The sequence below is a fragment of the Drosophila simulans genome, chromosome 3R, assembly GCF_016746395.2.
Source record: "Drosophila simulans strain w501 chromosome 3R, Prin_Dsim_3.1, whole genome shotgun sequence".
NCBI classification, from domain to species: Eukaryota; Metazoa; Arthropoda; class Insecta; order Diptera; family Drosophilidae; genus Drosophila; species Drosophila simulans.
Window position 1 is genome coordinate 15,250,709 of NC_052523.2, and position 16,461 is coordinate 15,267,169.

General features: G+C 45.2%; 6 protein-coding genes across 9 annotated transcripts; 3 read left to right on the forward strand and 3 right to left on the reverse strand.

Annotated features, from left to right (window-relative positions):
- The first annotated feature begins 144 nt into the window (after nucleotides 1-144).
- Nucleotides 145-1,944, forward strand: LOC6728586. The gene is made up of 2 exons (XM_016177002.3): nucleotides 145-1,127; nucleotides 1,304-1,944. Exon 1 carries the CDS (start codon nucleotides 245-247, stop codon nucleotides 1,112-1,114), a length of 870 nt encoding a protein of 289 aa, XP_016035217.1. The 5' UTR covers nucleotides 145-244; the 3' UTR covers nucleotides 1,115-1,127; nucleotides 1,304-1,944.
- On the reverse strand, nucleotides 1,402-3,190 carry LOC6728587 (sorbitol dehydrogenase). Its single transcript, XM_002103892.4, has 6 exons — nucleotides 3,031-3,190; nucleotides 2,946-2,979; nucleotides 2,142-2,611; nucleotides 1,864-2,082; nucleotides 1,683-1,804; nucleotides 1,402-1,611 (listed from the first exon to the last, which is right to left on the reverse strand). Exons 1-6 carry the CDS (start codon nucleotides 3,082-3,084, stop codon nucleotides 1,428-1,430), a joined length of 1,083 nt encoding a protein of 360 aa, XP_002103928.2. The 5' UTR covers nucleotides 3,085-3,190; the 3' UTR covers nucleotides 1,402-1,427.
- A 742-nt stretch (nucleotides 3,191-3,932) lies between these two features.
- Nucleotides 3,933-6,871, reverse strand: LOC6728588. The gene is made up of 2 exons (XM_002103893.3): nucleotides 6,228-6,871; nucleotides 3,933-5,970 (listed from the first exon to the last, which is right to left on the reverse strand). Exons 1-2 carry the CDS (start codon nucleotides 6,372-6,374, stop codon nucleotides 4,840-4,842), a joined length of 1,278 nt encoding a protein of 425 aa, XP_002103929.1. The 5' UTR covers nucleotides 6,375-6,871; the 3' UTR covers nucleotides 3,933-4,839.
- Nucleotides 6,872-7,171: 300 nt separating this feature from the next.
- LOC6728589 (alcohol dehydrogenase class-3) lies at nucleotides 7,172-8,729 on the forward strand. Its single transcript, XM_002103894.4, has 4 exons — nucleotides 7,172-7,331; nucleotides 7,401-7,490; nucleotides 7,560-8,021; nucleotides 8,075-8,729. Exons 1-4 carry the CDS (start codon nucleotides 7,311-7,313, stop codon nucleotides 8,639-8,641), a joined length of 1,140 nt encoding a protein of 379 aa, XP_002103930.1. The 5' UTR covers nucleotides 7,172-7,310; the 3' UTR covers nucleotides 8,642-8,729.
- Nucleotides 8,730-9,025: 296 nt separating this feature from the next.
- On the reverse strand, nucleotides 9,026-11,171 carry LOC6728590 (tetraspanin-33). Its single transcript, XM_002103895.4, has 2 exons — nucleotides 10,010-11,171; nucleotides 9,026-9,952 (listed from the first exon to the last, which is right to left on the reverse strand). The coding sequence occupies exons 1-2, from the start codon at nucleotides 10,557-10,559 to the stop codon at nucleotides 9,630-9,632; spliced, it is 873 nt and encodes a 290-aa protein (XP_002103931.1). The 5' UTR covers nucleotides 10,560-11,171; the 3' UTR covers nucleotides 9,026-9,629.
- A 142-nt stretch (nucleotides 11,172-11,313) lies between these two features.
- On the forward strand, nucleotides 11,314-16,367 carry LOC6728591 (methionine-R-sulfoxide reductase B1). 4 transcript variants are annotated; one of them, XM_016177008.3, is made up of 4 exons: nucleotides 11,314-11,604; nucleotides 12,663-12,830; nucleotides 12,951-13,115; nucleotides 14,030-15,962. In XM_016177008.3, the coding sequence occupies exons 1-4, from the start codon at nucleotides 11,535-11,537 to the stop codon at nucleotides 14,224-14,226; spliced, it is 600 nt and encodes a 199-aa protein (XP_016035223.1). In that variant the 5' UTR covers nucleotides 11,314-11,534; the 3' UTR covers nucleotides 14,227-15,962. The 4 variants fall into 4 exon arrangements, with proteins under 4 accessions (XP_016035223.1, XP_016035225.1, XP_016035222.1 ...); XM_016177010.3 differs by having other exon boundaries at nucleotides 11,319-11,604; nucleotides 14,051-15,962; XM_016177007.3 differs by having other exon boundaries at nucleotides 11,350-11,604; nucleotides 15,838-16,367.
- The last annotated feature ends 94 nt before the right edge of the window (nucleotides 16,368-16,461 follow it).

Consider the following 16,461-nt stretch of genomic DNA (forward strand, 5'->3'; position numbering starts at 1 on the left):
CTGCCAATAAGATTTAATTATTCATATTTTCAGCTTAAAGGTGTTTCCAATTGGAATAATTGGTTTTATGAAAACATGTTATTGAGCTGCAGCTGTTAAACTCCAAACATAATCAATGTTAAGAAAAGCTCGCTGCTGTGAGCTTTTTTGGTTGTGAAATTGAAACGATGATGCAGTGTATAAAAGGAAATGTATCTCTCGGAACAACAATACAGTTACTTGAGCGATTTCCCGTCCGGAGAAAATGGCTCTTGTGAAGACCGACACCATCGACAACAACTCCATTCCATGGGTTCTGTGGCTACCACCAGTAACGGAAGCGGAGAGGAAATCGCCGAAAGGGAGATTCACATTTGATGGGCCACAGGTGGTGGCGTTTCACTTTGTTAAGAACCGGCACGGAGACACCTTGGACAAGTGGATAAGGCTGCTCGATGAGTTGGCACAAGAGTACGTCGGTCGGATATTGTTTGGATTGCGCGACATCTCCAATATCGGGGAGTTCAATGCGAACCTAGATCCCGACGACTTTGGCAGCTACCGAAAGGGATTGCCACCGCGAATCTATGGCAAGGACTGCGAGGGCCGAGTGTACGATATGCACAAGCTGGTCAGCGCCAAGTACCTGAGGGAGTTTTGCGACCAGCTGCTGGGGGATCAGCTCTTCCGTGCCGTAGTCCTGGGCGCCACTCCATCGCTGGACTCCAAGCCAATGAATTACTTCGAGCTGCGGGAAGGGAGCAGCAGCGATATGCTGGTGATGCTATATGATCCTGCCTGCTACTACTGGCCCATTCAGAAGAGGATGCTGCGCAAGCTGATCCGCCTGCTGGCCAGCGAGGATCTGCCCATTGTGATCGTGGACAAGGCGACTAACTACCTAGGCGTGGGCTTCACCCGCTGGCTGCAGATGGTCAACTGTCACGGCTCCACCATCTTCACATCGCCACGTCGCGATGGCTGGGACATCAAGTTGTCGGTGCGAATGGAGAGCACACGTGGCTACCTGCGATACATCGCCCGGAACAGGCAGCCGGAGCTGATTGACTTCGATGCCGAGGGGGAGCCCAGAGCACCGGAGCAGGCCGTGGAGTACATACAGTATTTGTTTTAGATCTCGACCCTAAGTGAGTGGCAAGTCACATACATATTATAACTATGATCACTAACTTATTTTTGGGATAAGATGGTTTTTCAGCCATCGGAAAAGTATCCGTTAAATTATCATACAAAAATTAAATGTCAAAATATAACATTGTTACCAATATTTACCTATTTACTAAAGATACTTATCTGCATGTAGGTGCATAAGTCGGCAGCCAACCTAAATATAGACGAAAAACCTGAAGGCGATAACAAACCAAGCTCGGAATTGCTCCAAGACACCAAAAATAAGAATTATTTGGTTTATAGATATGAGTTTGTATTCAGAACTTCACTTTGTTGTTCGCGTCCCGCGGCTGGACGTGGATCATGACCTTGATAGCGCCTCCGGTGCCGCGGCGGGAGGTCTCAAACGCCTCAGCCGTCTCCGTGATGTCGTAGTGGTGCGTCACTAGACGCTTCACGTTCACCTTGCCCGAAGCCACCAGAGCCAAAGCGGCGGAATAGCTAGAGATGCGGAGTTATCAGTAGTTGATTTGACCCACGATGTTGCCCCGCCGAATCTACCGATAACTTACTCATTGCAGTAGCGGAAGACGCCACGAATGTCGATCTCACGTGCCAAAGCGTTGATCAGGGGCAGCTTGACCTCGGGCGCTCCCATGCCCACAACCACTACTACTCCGCCAGAGCGAGTGGCCTGAAAGGAAAGTGGTTAGTGACTGATTACCCAACCATACGCAATACTGATTCACTTACAAAGATGGCCAGGCGTGCGCTGCTCTCGGCTCCACAGCAGTCGATGGACTTGTCCGGCACCTCGCTCATCGTCTGGTGAACCACCTTGACGGTCTCCTCGGCGGGCTGATCCCGCTGCAGGAGCAACGTGTGTGTGGCGCCCAGCTCCTTGGCAACATCCAAACGCTGCTGCACCAGATCGGTGATGAGGATCTCGGATGCACCCATGGCTTGGGCAGCCTAGGTGGGAAAATGAGTTCAATCTTTTAAGTTAGTGACATATTAATCGACTTTCTTACCAGCAGGGTAACCAAACCAATTGGACCAGCGCCCAGAATGAGCACCTTTGAGCCCAGACCGACTCCTGCGCGACGGCAGGCGTGAACTCCCACGGACAGTGGCTCCAGCAGGGCTCCCTCCTCCATGCTGACGTGATCCGGCAGCTTGAAGCAGAAGTCGGCGGCGTGTTTGTAGTACCTGGTCAGGTTTCCATCGTACGGAGGTGTAGCGCAGAAGACCATGTCGGCGCACAGGTTGTATTGCCCCTGTTTGCAGTGATCGCAGTAGCGGCAGGGCACTCCCGGCTCAATGGCCACGCGGTCGCCCACCTTGAGGGTGGTCACATTCTTGCCCAGCTTGGCCACCACGCCAGCTGCCTCGTGGCCAATGATCATCGGCTTGGTCAGCACAAAGTCCCCGATGCGTCCGTGGGCAAGGTAGTGCACGTCGGATCCGCAGATGCCCACGCTGTCCATAGCCAGGAGAACCTCTGAGCAGGAGAAGGCAATACAAAAGCAATTAGTTGCATGTATCTATAAATCAAATCCTAGGCAATAACAATTAGGACATACGATATAACAAGGATCTAAAGTATCTAAATATCTGAATTCATGATAATTTATTAATCTGTGCCGTCAAAAGTTATTATTATTATCAATTATTATAGCCATTTATAACTCAGGAAATCACTACATTTTATTACTTTATTAACTATGATTAAATAATGTTTTTGGAATTTAGTTTTTTATTGTAATTTTTCTCTAGTTCAAACTTAACAAAATGCGTATACATGGTGATTTTTTATTAGTGTATGAATCCCTTACCATCGTCGGCGATTTCCGGAATTGGGCGTTGCTCCTGCAGGAAGTGAATTAGCAGTTGCTTGTTTTATTTCCGGCTTCAACTTACCAATCGCAGGTCCTCGATGCCGTGGAGAACAGCTGTTAAATTGTCTGTTGCCATGATTACCGCTTGACTTTTAATATTTTCACTTTCCGTTGCACAACCGTTCGCTTTGAAAGCCGATTTAGCACTGAATTCAGTATCCGATCTGCCCGATATGCTGCGCTGGCAAGTAAGTTTATACATATATGTAGTTATGTATATAATATATTTTTCTAAATTTGCCTATTTATGTGTGTGTTTGCTTAGACCGGAATACAGTTATTATCGGTTATATTGGCTGTGAAGTGCAGAAGTTAAACAATGCTATCATCTAACTTTGTTTCTCACTTTAGATATTTGCCGGAATAGCGGTACTTATATCTCTGCCTTCTGCTTAAATTACAGTTATTGTGTGTAGTAAGACGAGCCCCTTAAGTTCATTTTATTCGCTCTCGCCTGTAATTTGTTGCTGCTCGTTCTCTCACTTGCTACGACCAACCGCGAAAACAGCTGTTTTGTATTTACCCCAAGTGTTTACATATTCCGTGTGGGCGTTTCGCCGGCAAAAACAAAACGGAGAAAAAGCTCCGTTGTTTTGTTCGAGCCTTCCTTCTAACATACACTGAAAATATTTTATTAACATAATAAATTCATAATAGTATGTCGTTCGATTATGGGTAAGCAAATTAAAATGAAAAAAAAATAAAAATAATTAAGAACAAAAAAAATATTTCTATTTTAAATAGTATTTTAATAAAAATTTGGCAAGTGTACACAAACGTACCCAAATACGATACGTTATCACTTGATTTATAGGCTTGCGCTGCTGGAAGTTAATTGAAAAAGAAATATGTACAAATATTCATCCAAATAGAATAATGTGTAGCTTTTCCCATTTAAGAACGCAATAAGATTAACAAGTTTGCTTGTGTTTGCTATACGGTTTTATTGGCTTTATTTCTCTGGCTAATATATTCATTTCAATAAGTGTTTGATATTCGGGTTCTTAACATATAGAATTTCTATTTTAAAAACGTTTGCTTATATAAGTATGTGTATAAATGTCCGTGTGGCTTTGCTGCGGTTTTTTATTGACGTAGAAATAAAAAATGTTTGCTTAAAACTAAGAAAAAGTTTCCATCACGTCAACTGCGCATTAAGTTGGCTGTTTTATTTGGTTTTAGTTCATTTTGAAGATAAATGCATCATATTCTGTAAATGCTATACGTTCCGTAAACAGTTTTAAATTTGGCTTTGAGTTATAGAAAGGAAAGCTGAGTTTCAAGTTTGCTGGCTAGTGCCCAACTACAACAGTTTACTGTCTTCTTTTTTGTTTTGATAACCTTGCAAATTGTCATAAATTATAGTGGATGGATTTAAGATAAGCAAGCAGTTAATTTTCGAAATTACAATAAATTTGTTTAATTGGGTTTCCCCATCACTTCTGATCAGACAAAAAATTAATTTGAACCTCTAACTACTGAGCAATTTTCACTTTTGACTGACACTTGCAAGATTATTTGAAATTCGGACTACCGATCTATTTAGAAGTTTTCTGGCTTTATAGACGCTGTGCGAGTGTTAGATCTCTAGTAACTTAAGACTTTCTAGGGCTTGGATTATGTATGTTGTGGCTTTGATATCTATATATATATACTGTATTTCCGTTCACTAAAGCTGCAATTGCAGAGACATGCGATCATGTCAAGTTGAAAGGAACAAATTTGGCCAAAGGAAACTTAATGTGTCGATCTGCGTATGTAATTACGTTTTTTATATCACACTTATGGTCGAAACGAAACTGGAACCAGGAACACCCCACATCCTCACATCCTACATGGATAGTTCCTGGCGCGGTTTGTTGATGTGCAGCCGCTGAGGATCCTGCGGCGCCACACAAATGTCGGTCAGGATGACGACCTCGTAGGGACTGCAGTCGGGCATGCGCAGGAATCCGCACAACCAGCCGTAGAATCCCTTCTCGATATCCGTGATGTCGTTCACCCAACTGCTGTACTGCAGACTCAGCTGCCGCAATCCCGAGTAGATGCCCAGTCCGAAGGTGCACAGCACGATGGCCAGCGGATAGATCACGAACAGCAGCGGCGTCACCAGGATCTTGTGCAGGTACGTCCTCTCCTCGCAGTAATAGTTGAACATATTGTACCAGGTGAGCGTTCCAATGTAGAAGGAGTATACCGCCGAAACGACGGTCACGAACGGCAGGCAAAACAGCGAGATGAGCAGGATGTGGAGGCCGGTGCCACAGCTGCAGGTGCAGCACAAATTGCCACCCTTCTGGGTGTCGCTGGCCATCGCATGGGCGTTCAGCTGCTCCAGCTCCTCGCGACTGATGTTGATCTGTAGGTCCACGGACTGGCCCTTCTTGCGACCCCGCTTAATGGTGCCCGTCATGGTCAGGTAGTTGCCGCCGCCCTCCTTGCGCGCCTGATAGCCCCGCTCCAGACTTTGATCGTAGTTGTTCAGCACACTCGTTTCGCCGGACTCCAGATCCTCGTAGTTGGCTATCTCCGGTGAGGAGCGCTGATTGCGCCCCTGGCCGGGCAGATCGCTTGTCCGGATGTTGACCCGTTTCTTGGAGGACGATCGGTTGCTCAGGCAGTCCTGCGACTTGCTCAACTTGGCGTCCAGGCTGCTCTCCGAATAGCAACAGCTGCTGGGCGTCACCGTGCTGCTCTCGTGCCGCTGCGACGTCGACTTGGTGCCCTGCGATATGGATTCGAAGTTCTGCAGCTCGTTGAGATTACTGTTCGATCTGGCTGACTTCTGGCTGTGCTGCGTCGAGCTGGCCGAGTGGGTGCTAGCAAGGGTGTCGTGGGCACTGGGCACACCCAGCTCTCCCGGCAGCTGCGGCAGCGGCTGCTTGTTCTTGATGATCAGCTTGGACTTGCGGAGCTCCTCCTCAAGTCCGGGATTGGAGGGCGATAACTTGGGCCGATTTTGCTGGAGGAGCAATCAAAAGTTTATTAATAATCGTTATACCCACAAAAACAGAAATCAACGTGTGAAGATCGTAATGATTTCGACATAATTAACTTGAATTCAATAGTAAAAGTTAGAACTTAAGAATTCGCGACTTATATATCTTAAAGATGCACTTATAGTAAGCCAAATATGGGGCTTATAAAGCGTAGAACATGAGTTGATAATTATTGAAGCACTCTTTTAGTTATTTTTTTATATAATTATATTATTTTCACCTGCACACTGACGATGTGATCCACATAGTTCTGCTTCTTGGCCTCCGACTTGGTTTGTTGACGTTTCCGGGGCGGAATGAAAACAGGGCGTTCCTTGCTGCCCGTACTGGTGTCTCCGCCCAGGCCGCTCGAGCCCTTGCCCACCATTTTCCGAATTTTCCACTTGGTCTTGGAGCAAAAAACTACATCACCATCGCTGGGAGCAGACAAATTTTTTCGTTTGCTGTGACGTTACTTAACGCCCAGTAATGCAAAAAGTGCACTTCCGGCCTTTGTCGCTTCGCGGCTGTGTTGTTATTGATTTTTCCTGGGCGGCTGGCACGTCCTTGTGCCGATTTTGCGTTCATTGGCGTTTTTAGGGGGCTGCTGTTGTTGCATTTTGGGTTGGGCGGCAATGTTTACAAAAAACTTGGCGCCTGCGCGGGCGACATGTTTAACTTTTTAAAATGCAGGCATTTCAATAGCTAAATTATAATGTTTACGTTATGTAGGGCTTATAAATACACAATTTGTCACAATATTTTTAGTTTGTTTAGTGAGTAGCTTTTGTTTTTAGCTTTTATAACGGTTTAAGGAATAACAGTCTACTTTCAACGAGAACAGCTGACTTGAGCAACGCAAAGTTGGCTGCGATTCTATATGCAGGTGTGACCAAAAAGTACAAACTGATCCTGCATTGAGGCTCCATATTCTATAGTCCTTTAGTTATTTAGTTTGGCGCATCAGCTTATATGCTGTGCATTTTCAATAAGAAGTTACCAAATTTAAAAAACAGTTTTAATTTTTATAATATTGTTTTAATCTATATTTAATTATGTATTGAAGAAATGTTGTTTCGAAGAATTATTTTTTAAATCGTATAGGAAAAAATACAAATACACGTTAAAGTAGCCGCATAAACCAAATAAATAGTTCCCAAGTCCAGGTGAGCTTTCAGGGTTTTCTTATCGATCGCTGTCTGGTCACACTGCGCCAACCGGCCTTTTCCCGCCTCCTCTTCCTTATCGTCATTCATTTTCCATTCGTTCTCCATTCGCCAATTGGATCTTGTCGCTAAACTTTCCACTAAACTATACTACAAAGATGTCTGCTACCGAGGGCAAGGTGAGTGCAACAACTGGAATTTTAATTAGCAGAAACACACCCAGGCTGTCAATCAACAATCAATCGCAGGTAATCACATGCAAGGCCGCCGTCGCTTGGGAGGCAAAGAAGCCGCTGGTCATCGAGGATATCGAGGTGGCGCCGCCCAAGGCTCATGAGGTTAGTTCAGTTCGGAAAGTGAGAGACGTAACAGGTTTAACTAATTACCATACTGCTTGACTCCAAAAGGTGCGCATCAAGATCACGGCCACGGGCGTCTGCCACACGGACGCCTTCACCCTGAGCGGTGCCGATCCGGAGGGCCTGTTCCCAGTGGTGCTGGGCCACGAGGGCGCCGGAATCGTGGAGAGTGTCGGCGAGGGCGTGACCAACTTCAAGGCTGGCGACCATGTCATCGCTCTCTACATCCCGCAGTGCAACGAGTGCAAGTTCTGCAAGAGCGGCAAGACGAATCTCTGCCAGAAGATCCGACTTACCCAGGGCGCTGGAGTCATGCCCGAGGGCACCTCCCGTCTAAGCTGCAAGGGACAGCAGTTGTTCCACTTCATGGGCACCTCCACCTTCGCAGAGTACACCGTGGTGGCCGACATTTCGCTGACAAAGATCAACGAAAAGGCGCCGCTAGAGAAGGTCTGCCTGCTAGGCTGCGGCATTTCCACAGGCTATGGTGCCGCCCTCAACACTGCCAAGGTGGGTTCGTGGAACTTTCACCACATCACTGACTTACCAACGCCTCATTTCAGGTGGAACCCGGTAGCACTTGCGCTGTTTGGGGCTTAGGAGCAGTGGGCTTGGCCGTGGGCTTGGGCTGCAAGAAGGCTGGCGCCGGCAAGATATACGGCATTGACATCAATCCCGACAAGTTTGAGCTGGCCAAGAAGTTTGGATTCACCGACTTTGTCAACCCCAAGGATGTGGCCGACAAGGGTTCGATCCAGAACTACCTGATCGATCTGACCGATGGTGGATTCGATTACACCTTTGAATGCATTGGCAATGTGAACACCATGCGCTCAGCCTTGGAGGCCACGCACAAGGGCTGGGGCACCTCAGTGGTGATTGGAGTGGCCGGCGCTGGCCAGGAGATCTCCACGCGACCCTTCCAGCTGGTCGTAGGTCGCGTGTGGAAGGGTTCCGCCTTCGGAGGCTGGCGCTCCGTTTCGGATGTTCCCAAATTGGTGGAGGACTACCTGAAGAAGGACCTGCTGGTGGACGAGTTCATCACCCACGAGCTGCCGCTGTCGCAGATCAACGAGGCATTCGACCTGATGCACAAGGGCGAGAGCATCCGATCCATTATCAAGTACTAAGAATGAGATAACAATTCTTTGCTTTTCACTTTTTATACAAGTTGGCAATTGCATGCGATTGCTTATAATAATAAACACCCAGTGTATATGTAAGACTATCTTCATTGGGGGTCGGATTACTGTCCCCGTCGCGCTTACTCCTCATAATTGCTTGGATTATTTGCTTATCTGCACTGGCCCACTAAGGCTCAAAGTTCAACAACTTGGAATTGTTCGAGATTGCGGTTACTTAATACGTATGTATATTTGTAGAATTTCGCAACTTTGGTATAGATTGATAGAGTTATCTGATGACCCAAACTAAACTCACTGCCGGACATCCTCCAAAGCGCCGAAAATTGTAAGAACAAGATTGTGATATCTCCCCCATATAAAAAGTCACGATTACACGTATAGAATGCCTGTATTTAAATACGCACTACAACAACGTTTGCAGACAAACACGCGCACAGATACTTAAAAATGAATATAAGTCTTGTATCTATGTATCTAGTATGTTTTTCAATTTAACAAACATGCATGCAGTTTTGGTTTCGTCGTTACAGATAAGTCATTTTAAATGCATATTTCTTATGGAACTCGCTAGCTTATATACAAGTGTCTTTTAAATAGTCTGATATTGCATACGTATATGAGTAAAACGTTAGATTTGTTCGACTTTACTTGTGACTAAGAATACGTTGATGTTTAAAAAACATACAGAGCTTCACCCTGCGAACGAACACAATGGAATATAAATACTTTTTCCTAAGCCTAGGAGAGTATGATACTATTGAAATACTATTTTTGTGGGACATTAGAACTTAAATCTATCGAAAACACAAGAGATGGTATATAGGGAGCTATGGATTATTCTAGGAGTGGGATTCGGTTTGAAACTATTTGAGCACGGGCAGGACCAAAAAAGTCCGCCTCACATCCGCGAATTGTAATACGGGTCGTCTTCGCAGGGCGGATATCCGTAAAGGTACGGATGGTGGCATTGCACTCACGACCAGCGCGACTTCTGCAGGTCGATCTGTCCCTCCAGGGTCTTGGCCAGATAGATGACGAACAACTGCAGCAGGGCTATGCCCAGGGCAACGCCGGCAATCACATACAGATTCCTCTCGACCCATACGCGCACGATCTCGATGCAGCCGCTGGTCCAGATGCGCTTGCTGGCGGCGGCCACTGAGTGCTCCTGCACGCCATAGCCACACATGATGTTCACCAGGCCGGAGCTGATATCGGTGGCATTAATACAGCAGCTGTAGGGCACTCCACATCTCTCCACCGACGGCGATGAGCAGTTGAAGTACTCGTTCTTGCCTGTATGCATACGGACATGGAATTATTTCGTTTGTGGCTTAAGAATCAACTACTCACTCCAATCCTGGTAGCCTGCGTTGCTCAGGCCGCAGCACTTAAACTCCTGCTGGGCAAAGTCGATGAAGTTCTGCAGGTCGGAGTCGTCGCGGTACGAGTGGATGATTTTGTCCGTGAACTGGTACTCGAGGAAGGAGTTCATGTACTGCGGGAAAACGAAGCAAATGATGGCCAGCGACATCTCGAGTATGAAGAAGAGAAGCAGGCACATGGAGTACAGCTTTAGCAGCCAGGTGTTCTCGCGCAGCGCTCCCAAACAGCCGGCGAAGCTGACCGTGAAGACGATGACTCCGGCGATGATCATCACCAGGGAGATGTTGAAGATCACATCGTAGACGGTGTCCAAGCGCAGCCAGCCATTGCCGTCCTCCAGTTTGTCCATGAAGGCGTACACGCCGATGGCCAGGAGCATGCCGCCGAAGAGCCAGAAGAGGAAGTTCAGCAGGAAGATCATGTACTTGACGCAAGAGGAAACGTAGCTGAAGTGGTGCGGATAGGAGATCCGCGGGTGCATGTAGTTGCCCCCCTGATGGTATCTGTGGTTGCTCATGGCCACGCGAATGTGCAAGACGTGTTTTCAGCCGAGTATTATGATGAGTATTACTTTTGCTGGTATTTTTGCCCAGGTTTCCTCCCCCACGGTTTTTTCTTTTTGTTGACGCCCTCTTTGCGTGTGGTCTCTTCTGCGGCCTGCGCGGCTGATTTGCAATAGTATCGAAGTGCGGCAGTGGTCGGGTGTGCAATTCTGGTGTTTCCCCGCAGCGAGTATGATGAATTAACGCACTAGCTTAAATTTTATGACTGATAAGCAAATTTATGGAGCCACAAAAAATAACAAAGTGCCCGGCGTTGCCAGACCTGCAGCACAATTAGGCAGCGGTTGGCAGCGCGGCCAGTCAGCTGTTCGCGTGACCGTACTGCCTTGTTGCCCACCATCCAGCATTCAATTGGCAACGCGAGCCAGCCAGGTGTTTGATTTTCATCGCGTGCAGCTGTTTTCCCAAGCAGCTTTTTTTGTATTAGTTTTTAATTTTCCACCGCTGCGTAACATTGCGACGCACGCTTGTTTTCGCCCGCGTTTGGCGCATTCATAAACAAAAGGCCAAAAATAGAATCAGCACCATTTAGAGCGCTATTCAGCAGGTGAGTAGTTTTCCAGCGTAGAGAAAACCCAAGGACGCACCATTTAAGCTTGGCAAAATTAAGTGTTTTTTTTTTCGGTTCCCCGCTGGTGACATTGAAGCACAATTGCGAGCGCATTTTCCCTAATTGAGTTGCGACTTTCTCTGCGCTGCGCTTTCTCCTCGCCAAGCGCTCAAAAGCAGAAAAGCGCACGAAAATAGAACGGAGAATGTGGGAAATTAGACGGAAGTGGCAACGCGAATTGCATAAATATTAGTTAGTTCGCTCGCGTGGGCAGTGCGCAGTGGACAAAACATTGACTTTTCCTCCTTGCTTCGCTCGTTTTCCTGATTAAATAACCAGGCAGTGCCAAGTGCAGTTGTCACCTGAAATTAGCCACGAAATGTTTGCACTTTCTGCTCGCCACGCACTGCGGCGCACTCGAATACTCGCCATTCCACGCTTTTTCTCAGGTGAGTTGCACTGAAAAGTCGCAGGTATAGTTTGAATTACCTGTGGGCGTGTTCGCCCATGCTCATCGATTGGCCATCGGCTAATTTTAGACACAATTTGAGTTGATTTTATACATTTGCATTCTATATGAACGCAATTTCGCCGCTATTTTCTGACTTTGCTCGCAATGAATTCATTGTCTTCAATTGCCCGCGACACACTTGGCTGCCTTTTCTATTGTTGCACTCGGAAAAACCGAAAATAAAAGGTGACTGCTCCACCTCCGCTTTTCGATTTTCGTTATTCGGCTTTTCCTTCGCCTTCGTTTGGCTTTGGGCGCCACTCCGCTTGATTGCCGGCGGGCGGGCAGCATAAAGGCATAAAACTATTTTTGGCCCAATGCGCGTTTCTCCACTCCATTTGATGGCCGCACTTAACAAATCTGTTTACACCTCCATTAATTAGCAGGCGAGTTTGTATAAAAAAATTGGTGTTACTAATTCCCTGGATGCACAACTTCGATTTCGAGTTTTCAAGAGTGTGCTGAATAAATGGGGGAACTTAAAAAAGCTAAACATTAACAAATTGGTTGGCCAAGCTATACGTATTTTCTATATTTTGTACGCTATATATAGCCTCTGATTAATAATGGAATAAGAATATTTATGCATATATATTTCTAATCAAATTGGCTTCATAAAATGCCCAAACTTTTCTGCATATAATTCATTTTTATAAATGATATGGCATGGTATGTGAAGCCACATCCATTCTTTATCAGTCGTTTTTTTAAGAAAACAAGATGATTATAAGTTTCGAGAAAGTATTTTCCGCAACTCATGGCTGATACGACCAAGCTTCTTATCAACATATGGCCGCATTCAAATAAGCAAGTTGAGATGGCCCAAGGTTCCGTCGAAAGTCCCACCGATAAGTGGGCAGATTATGAGGGAAATCTTTCAGTAGCTTGACGAAATCCCCTACTCAGTTTCCATTACCCAACTGCGGGCGAACCGAAAAGCACACTCAATCCGACCAGACCGCAAACCAAATACCAAAGTATCGTATTGCATTCCAGATTCACGCCAATACAGCGACAATCCGGACAAAAGGTATTCCGGACCAGCAGCCACTATGGACAACAAGAGCGAGAAGGTTACGGTGAACAAGGAGGAGCTGCGCAAGCGCCTCACCCCGGTGCAGTATCAGGTTACCCAGGAGGCGGGCACCGAGCGACCCTTCACAGGTGGGTCTCTCCTTACTAAACATGCAGCCATAAAGACGGAACACCAATCGTCGAACAAACTGCCTTCGAAATCCTGCGTAATCCCAAGTAACAAATGATGGAATGCAATAATGTCCACAGGTTGCTACAACAAGCACTACGAGAAGGGCGTGTACCAGTGCATCGTGTGCCACCAGGATCTGTTCAGCTCGGACACCAAGTACGATTCGGGATGCGGATGGCCGGCCTTCAACGATGTCCTGGACAAGGGCAAGGTCACGCTGCACCGCGACGCCAGCATACCAGGTGCGTATTGGCCAGGCGGCCCACTTTTGGCCTAGACCTTGCTCGGCACTCTTAGCTGTTGATTACTGCAAAGCGTTTTGAGTTCTGTTTTTATTTGAGTTGCTGTTCCGTTGCCGCACCCAACAGTTGAGAATTTAATTTGCGTTTATCCACCTAGGAGACAATATAACCCAGACTAGAGTAATAATTCGCCTAGTTGTCATGTGTGAATAAGAGCAATCGTAATATCAACAAGTAGTATTAAGTAAATCAGGTCAATATTTATCAAGTTTATAAAGAAGCCTTGATAACGATTAATAGCAGAGTTTAATGAATCTAAGCATAGAATATTTTATATTTTGGTATGACCTTCAGCTTGATTGTTTTAAATTTCTAAAGATACTGGTGTGTATAAGCCATAAAGTATAAACCATTAAGTAGGAAGTTTTTAAGAAGAAGCTGATTAGTTAATGGCTTAATTGAACCCTATAAAACGAGTAGCTAGCATTATTCATTTAAAGTCTGTGCTGTTTGTGTTGCCTTGTTTGTTGCTTTGTTTCGTGTTTTAAATCTGATCTTGAACCCGACCCCAAAACTGTTCCACTGCCCAGAGTTCACTGTAGTTGTGCCGTTGGCCTTGCCGTTGTTGTTGTTACTGTGTTTAGTCTTGTGCCGGTGATTTGTGACTAGTGAGTGTTCCTGCTGCCGTTGCAGCACCTGAATGCGCAACAAAGCGAGAAGAAGCGACTAAAATTGATTCCTAACCGAGTATTGTGTTCTCTTATCCCCCTCTTCTATCCCGCCTGACTTTCTCAACATTTCTTTCTTTCTAAAAAAAAACTAAAAACAAAAACACATGAAATACAACTAATGCCATATCGAATCCACCCGAATATCACCCACGAGTATCACTTGTAAACCGATTAAACCAACAGTAGTCATTTCGAAAACGCTAGGCATGGTGCGCACCGAGGTGCGCTGCTCCCGATGCTCCGCCCACATGGGCCACGTCTTCGACGATGGACCGCCGCCCAAGCATCGCCGCTTCTGCATCAACTCCGCGTCCATCGATTTCGTGAAGAGTGCGACGCCATCGAAGGCGGATCCACCGACGGCCTCGTCCAAGAAATAATGACCGATCTGCCTGTTAACCACAAGGAATACCATTACACCCGGAGGAGTAGCCCCATATAGACCAGCGGTAGATGCTACTCCGGGTCTATAGAGGGCTGCAGGCCCAGCGAAGAAAGATATTTAGCTATTTTATAGGCGTTTATTATGCAAAACTGTTTAACGAACAAGAAACACATAGCTTATACACAAGAACGATGTTTGAAAATGTATTGCGGAACGAGGAGTGAGAGATTAGTATTGTAGATCAGCCCAGCAGATTCCATTTGCTATATACTTTCCCTACTTAACCTATGTATGTTTCGGTTTCAAATCTATATCTCTATATTATAAATTTATAAAGTTTACGAAAGTTTTATGAACGGAAAGGGGAGTCTAAAGTTCCTTGCCTTGGTTGATGCACTCTTTTCGGTTTACAATCACTCACTGTGTAGATGAACTCTACTTCTCAAAAGTATCTCCCCTGCATACCCATCGTATCTATAGGATATATTGTACGTTAATAAAAATTAATCCATTTCGTAGGAGCTTACGTGCTTAGCAAGAAGTTAAGTTTGCGCAAGGTTACCATGTATTTAGGGATCAGACGAGGTTTCCTTTAGTTGGTTTCTATGTTTTCCTTTCGGTTAAGTGCAATTTTCATACATATTTCGGTTTTGAATCTACATAGATCATTGAGCTTTTTCCACATACCACATTTCGATCATTATACAAGGTCGATTGGCTTTATTTTTGGGCCAGGGCCATTATGTGTGTGTCTGTATGTGTATGGTGCTTTTATTTTTAAATATTTCCGCATAAGTGTATTATTTTCCGGTGATGTATTTGGTTATTTTTATGATTTCGATTTACGTTTTAGTTTGTTGCTTTTTACTCACGCTCAATGGTTTTGATTTGAATAACATAACCCGAATACTTTAACCAACATTATATCCATAAACTATATAGAGTGTTTTAAGCAATCCGAATAATGTGTATTTTCGTATATTTTCTATTTCTCTTTTTTTAACTCGCTTCAAAAACAAAAAAAAAAAAACTAAATGTACAACGCCTGTAAACGTTTTTTGGGGGTTTGTTTTGCTAACCAAAAACACGAAAACATTAACTCATCGCCGAAATTATAACACTCGAAAACACGACACATGAAATGCTTAATTAACCAAAATAATATGTACGCCAAATCGTTCGAAAAATCATCTATATTCCTGATTCGCCAATTATTTTCACCCGATTTATGTGACTTCATTTCATATTGTTTCACCTGCCACCCATTGTTAATTATCGCTCTCTCTCTCTGCTGCACCTCCTCCTTCGCCTCGTTCTTCGCTCTCTGATTTGCACTCCCATTTATTTGCCGTTATTTCTTCGCTCTTTTCTGTGATTCTTTCTCTGCTTCTCATTTATCACCCATTTCGCAATCAATTTTCTCTTTCTGTTTGATTTGTTTACAACGAAAAACTTTGAATTAACCTTGCAAAACGATCAAAAAAATAAAAAAATTCTATTGTAAAAAAAATGTCAACAAAATGCGCTACACAACAACAAAAAAAAAAAACAACAATCAAAACGTATCCAATTAATCCCACGAAATGGCAAAATACAAACTAAATAGGGGGCAATATTTTACTACTAATCGCACATCCAGAACGTATACGCACCGAGGTCCGCTGCGCCCGCTGCAACGCCCACATGGGTCACGTCTTCGAGGATGGTCCGAAGCCGACCCGCAAGCGCTACTGCATCAATTCCGCCTCCATTGAGTTCGTGAATGCGGATCCCGCCACCTCGTCCCCGGCCGTGGCCACGCCCACCGCGGCGCCCATTGCCCAGCAGTGAGAATGCCGAGGATCAGCCGCCAACGGAGGAGGCAAGCCTCAGAGTGTCGTTGCTGTTAAGAAATTTTTCTACGTGTACTATTTAACTTTCCGCAAATGTGGCCAATTTTAGCTCGTAGTCAAGTCAATCGCCCCTTCAAATTCTACCTGTGCCCCTCTGTTTGTGTAAATAGCTAATGTTTTGGTTCGAAATTTGTTCGTTAATTTATACAAGCCCAAATACCGAATACTCTGTAACCCCACACATTCAACACAGTACTAATTTTAAACTGAGCGCGCTAAATAAACGTGTGTTTTTTACAATAAACCGGTGCTTGCATGTGTTGTGTTTTTGCAGTCGTCACTATTAATTTGAACGTAGGTGTAAGTAGCGACCAGGTGAGAACGGAACAGCTGAGCCG

Excerpts from the sequence above, each read along its gene's own strand:
- LOC6728586 (XM_016177002.3), top strand. The coding sequence starts at position 245 with ATGGCTCTTGTGAAGACCGACACCATCGACAACAACTCCATTCCATGG.
- LOC6728588 (XM_002103893.3), bottom strand. The coding sequence starts at position 6,374 with ATGGTGGGCAAGGGCTCGAGCGGCCTGGGCGGAGACACCAGTACGGGC. Across the intron at positions 5,971-6,227 it reads ATCACATCGTCAGTGTGCAG|CAAAATCGGCCCAAGTTATC; the intron begins GTGAAAATAATA and ends TTGCTCCTCCAG.
- LOC6728589 (XM_002103894.4), top strand. The coding sequence starts at position 7,311 with ATGTCTGCTACCGAGGGCAAG. Across the intron at positions 7,332-7,400 it reads TGTCTGCTACCGAGGGCAAG|GTAATCACATGCAAGGCCGC; the intron begins GTGAGTGCAACA and ends AATCAATCGCAG. Across the intron at positions 7,491-7,559 it reads CGCCGCCCAAGGCTCATGAG|GTGCGCATCAAGATCACGGC; the intron begins GTTAGTTCAGTT and ends TGACTCCAAAAG.
- LOC6728590 (XM_002103895.4), bottom strand. The coding sequence starts at position 10,559 with ATGAGCAACCACAGATACCATCAGGGGGGCAACTACATGCACCCGCGG. Across the intron at positions 9,953-10,009 it reads CGCAGGCTACCAGGATTGGA|GCAAGAACGAGTACTTCAAC; the intron begins GTGAGTAGTTGA and ends GTATGCATACAG.
- LOC6728591 (XM_016177007.3), top strand. The coding sequence starts at position 11,535 with ATGTTTGCACTTTCTGCTCGCCACGCACTGCGGCGCACTCGAATACTC. Across the intron at positions 12,831-12,950 it reads CACCGAGCGACCCTTCACAG|GTTGCTACAACAAGCACTAC; the intron begins GTGGGTCTCTCC and ends TAATGTCCACAG. Across the intron at positions 13,116-15,837 it reads CCGCGACGCCAGCATACCAG|GGGGCAATATTTTACTACTA; the intron begins GTGCGTATTGGC and ends CAAACTAAATAG.
- LOC6728587 (XM_002103892.4), bottom strand. The coding sequence starts at position 3,084 with ATGGCAACAGACAATTTAACAGCTGTTCTCCACGGCATCGAGGACCTG. Across the intron at positions 2,980-3,030 it reads GCATCGAGGACCTGCGATTG|GAGCAACGCCCAATTCCGGA; the intron begins GTAAGTTGAAGC and ends CACTTCCTGCAG. Across the intron at positions 2,083-2,141 it reads TTGGTTTGGTTACCCTGCTG|GCTGCCCAAGCCATGGGTGC; the intron begins GTAAGAAAGTCG and ends TTTCCCACCTAG.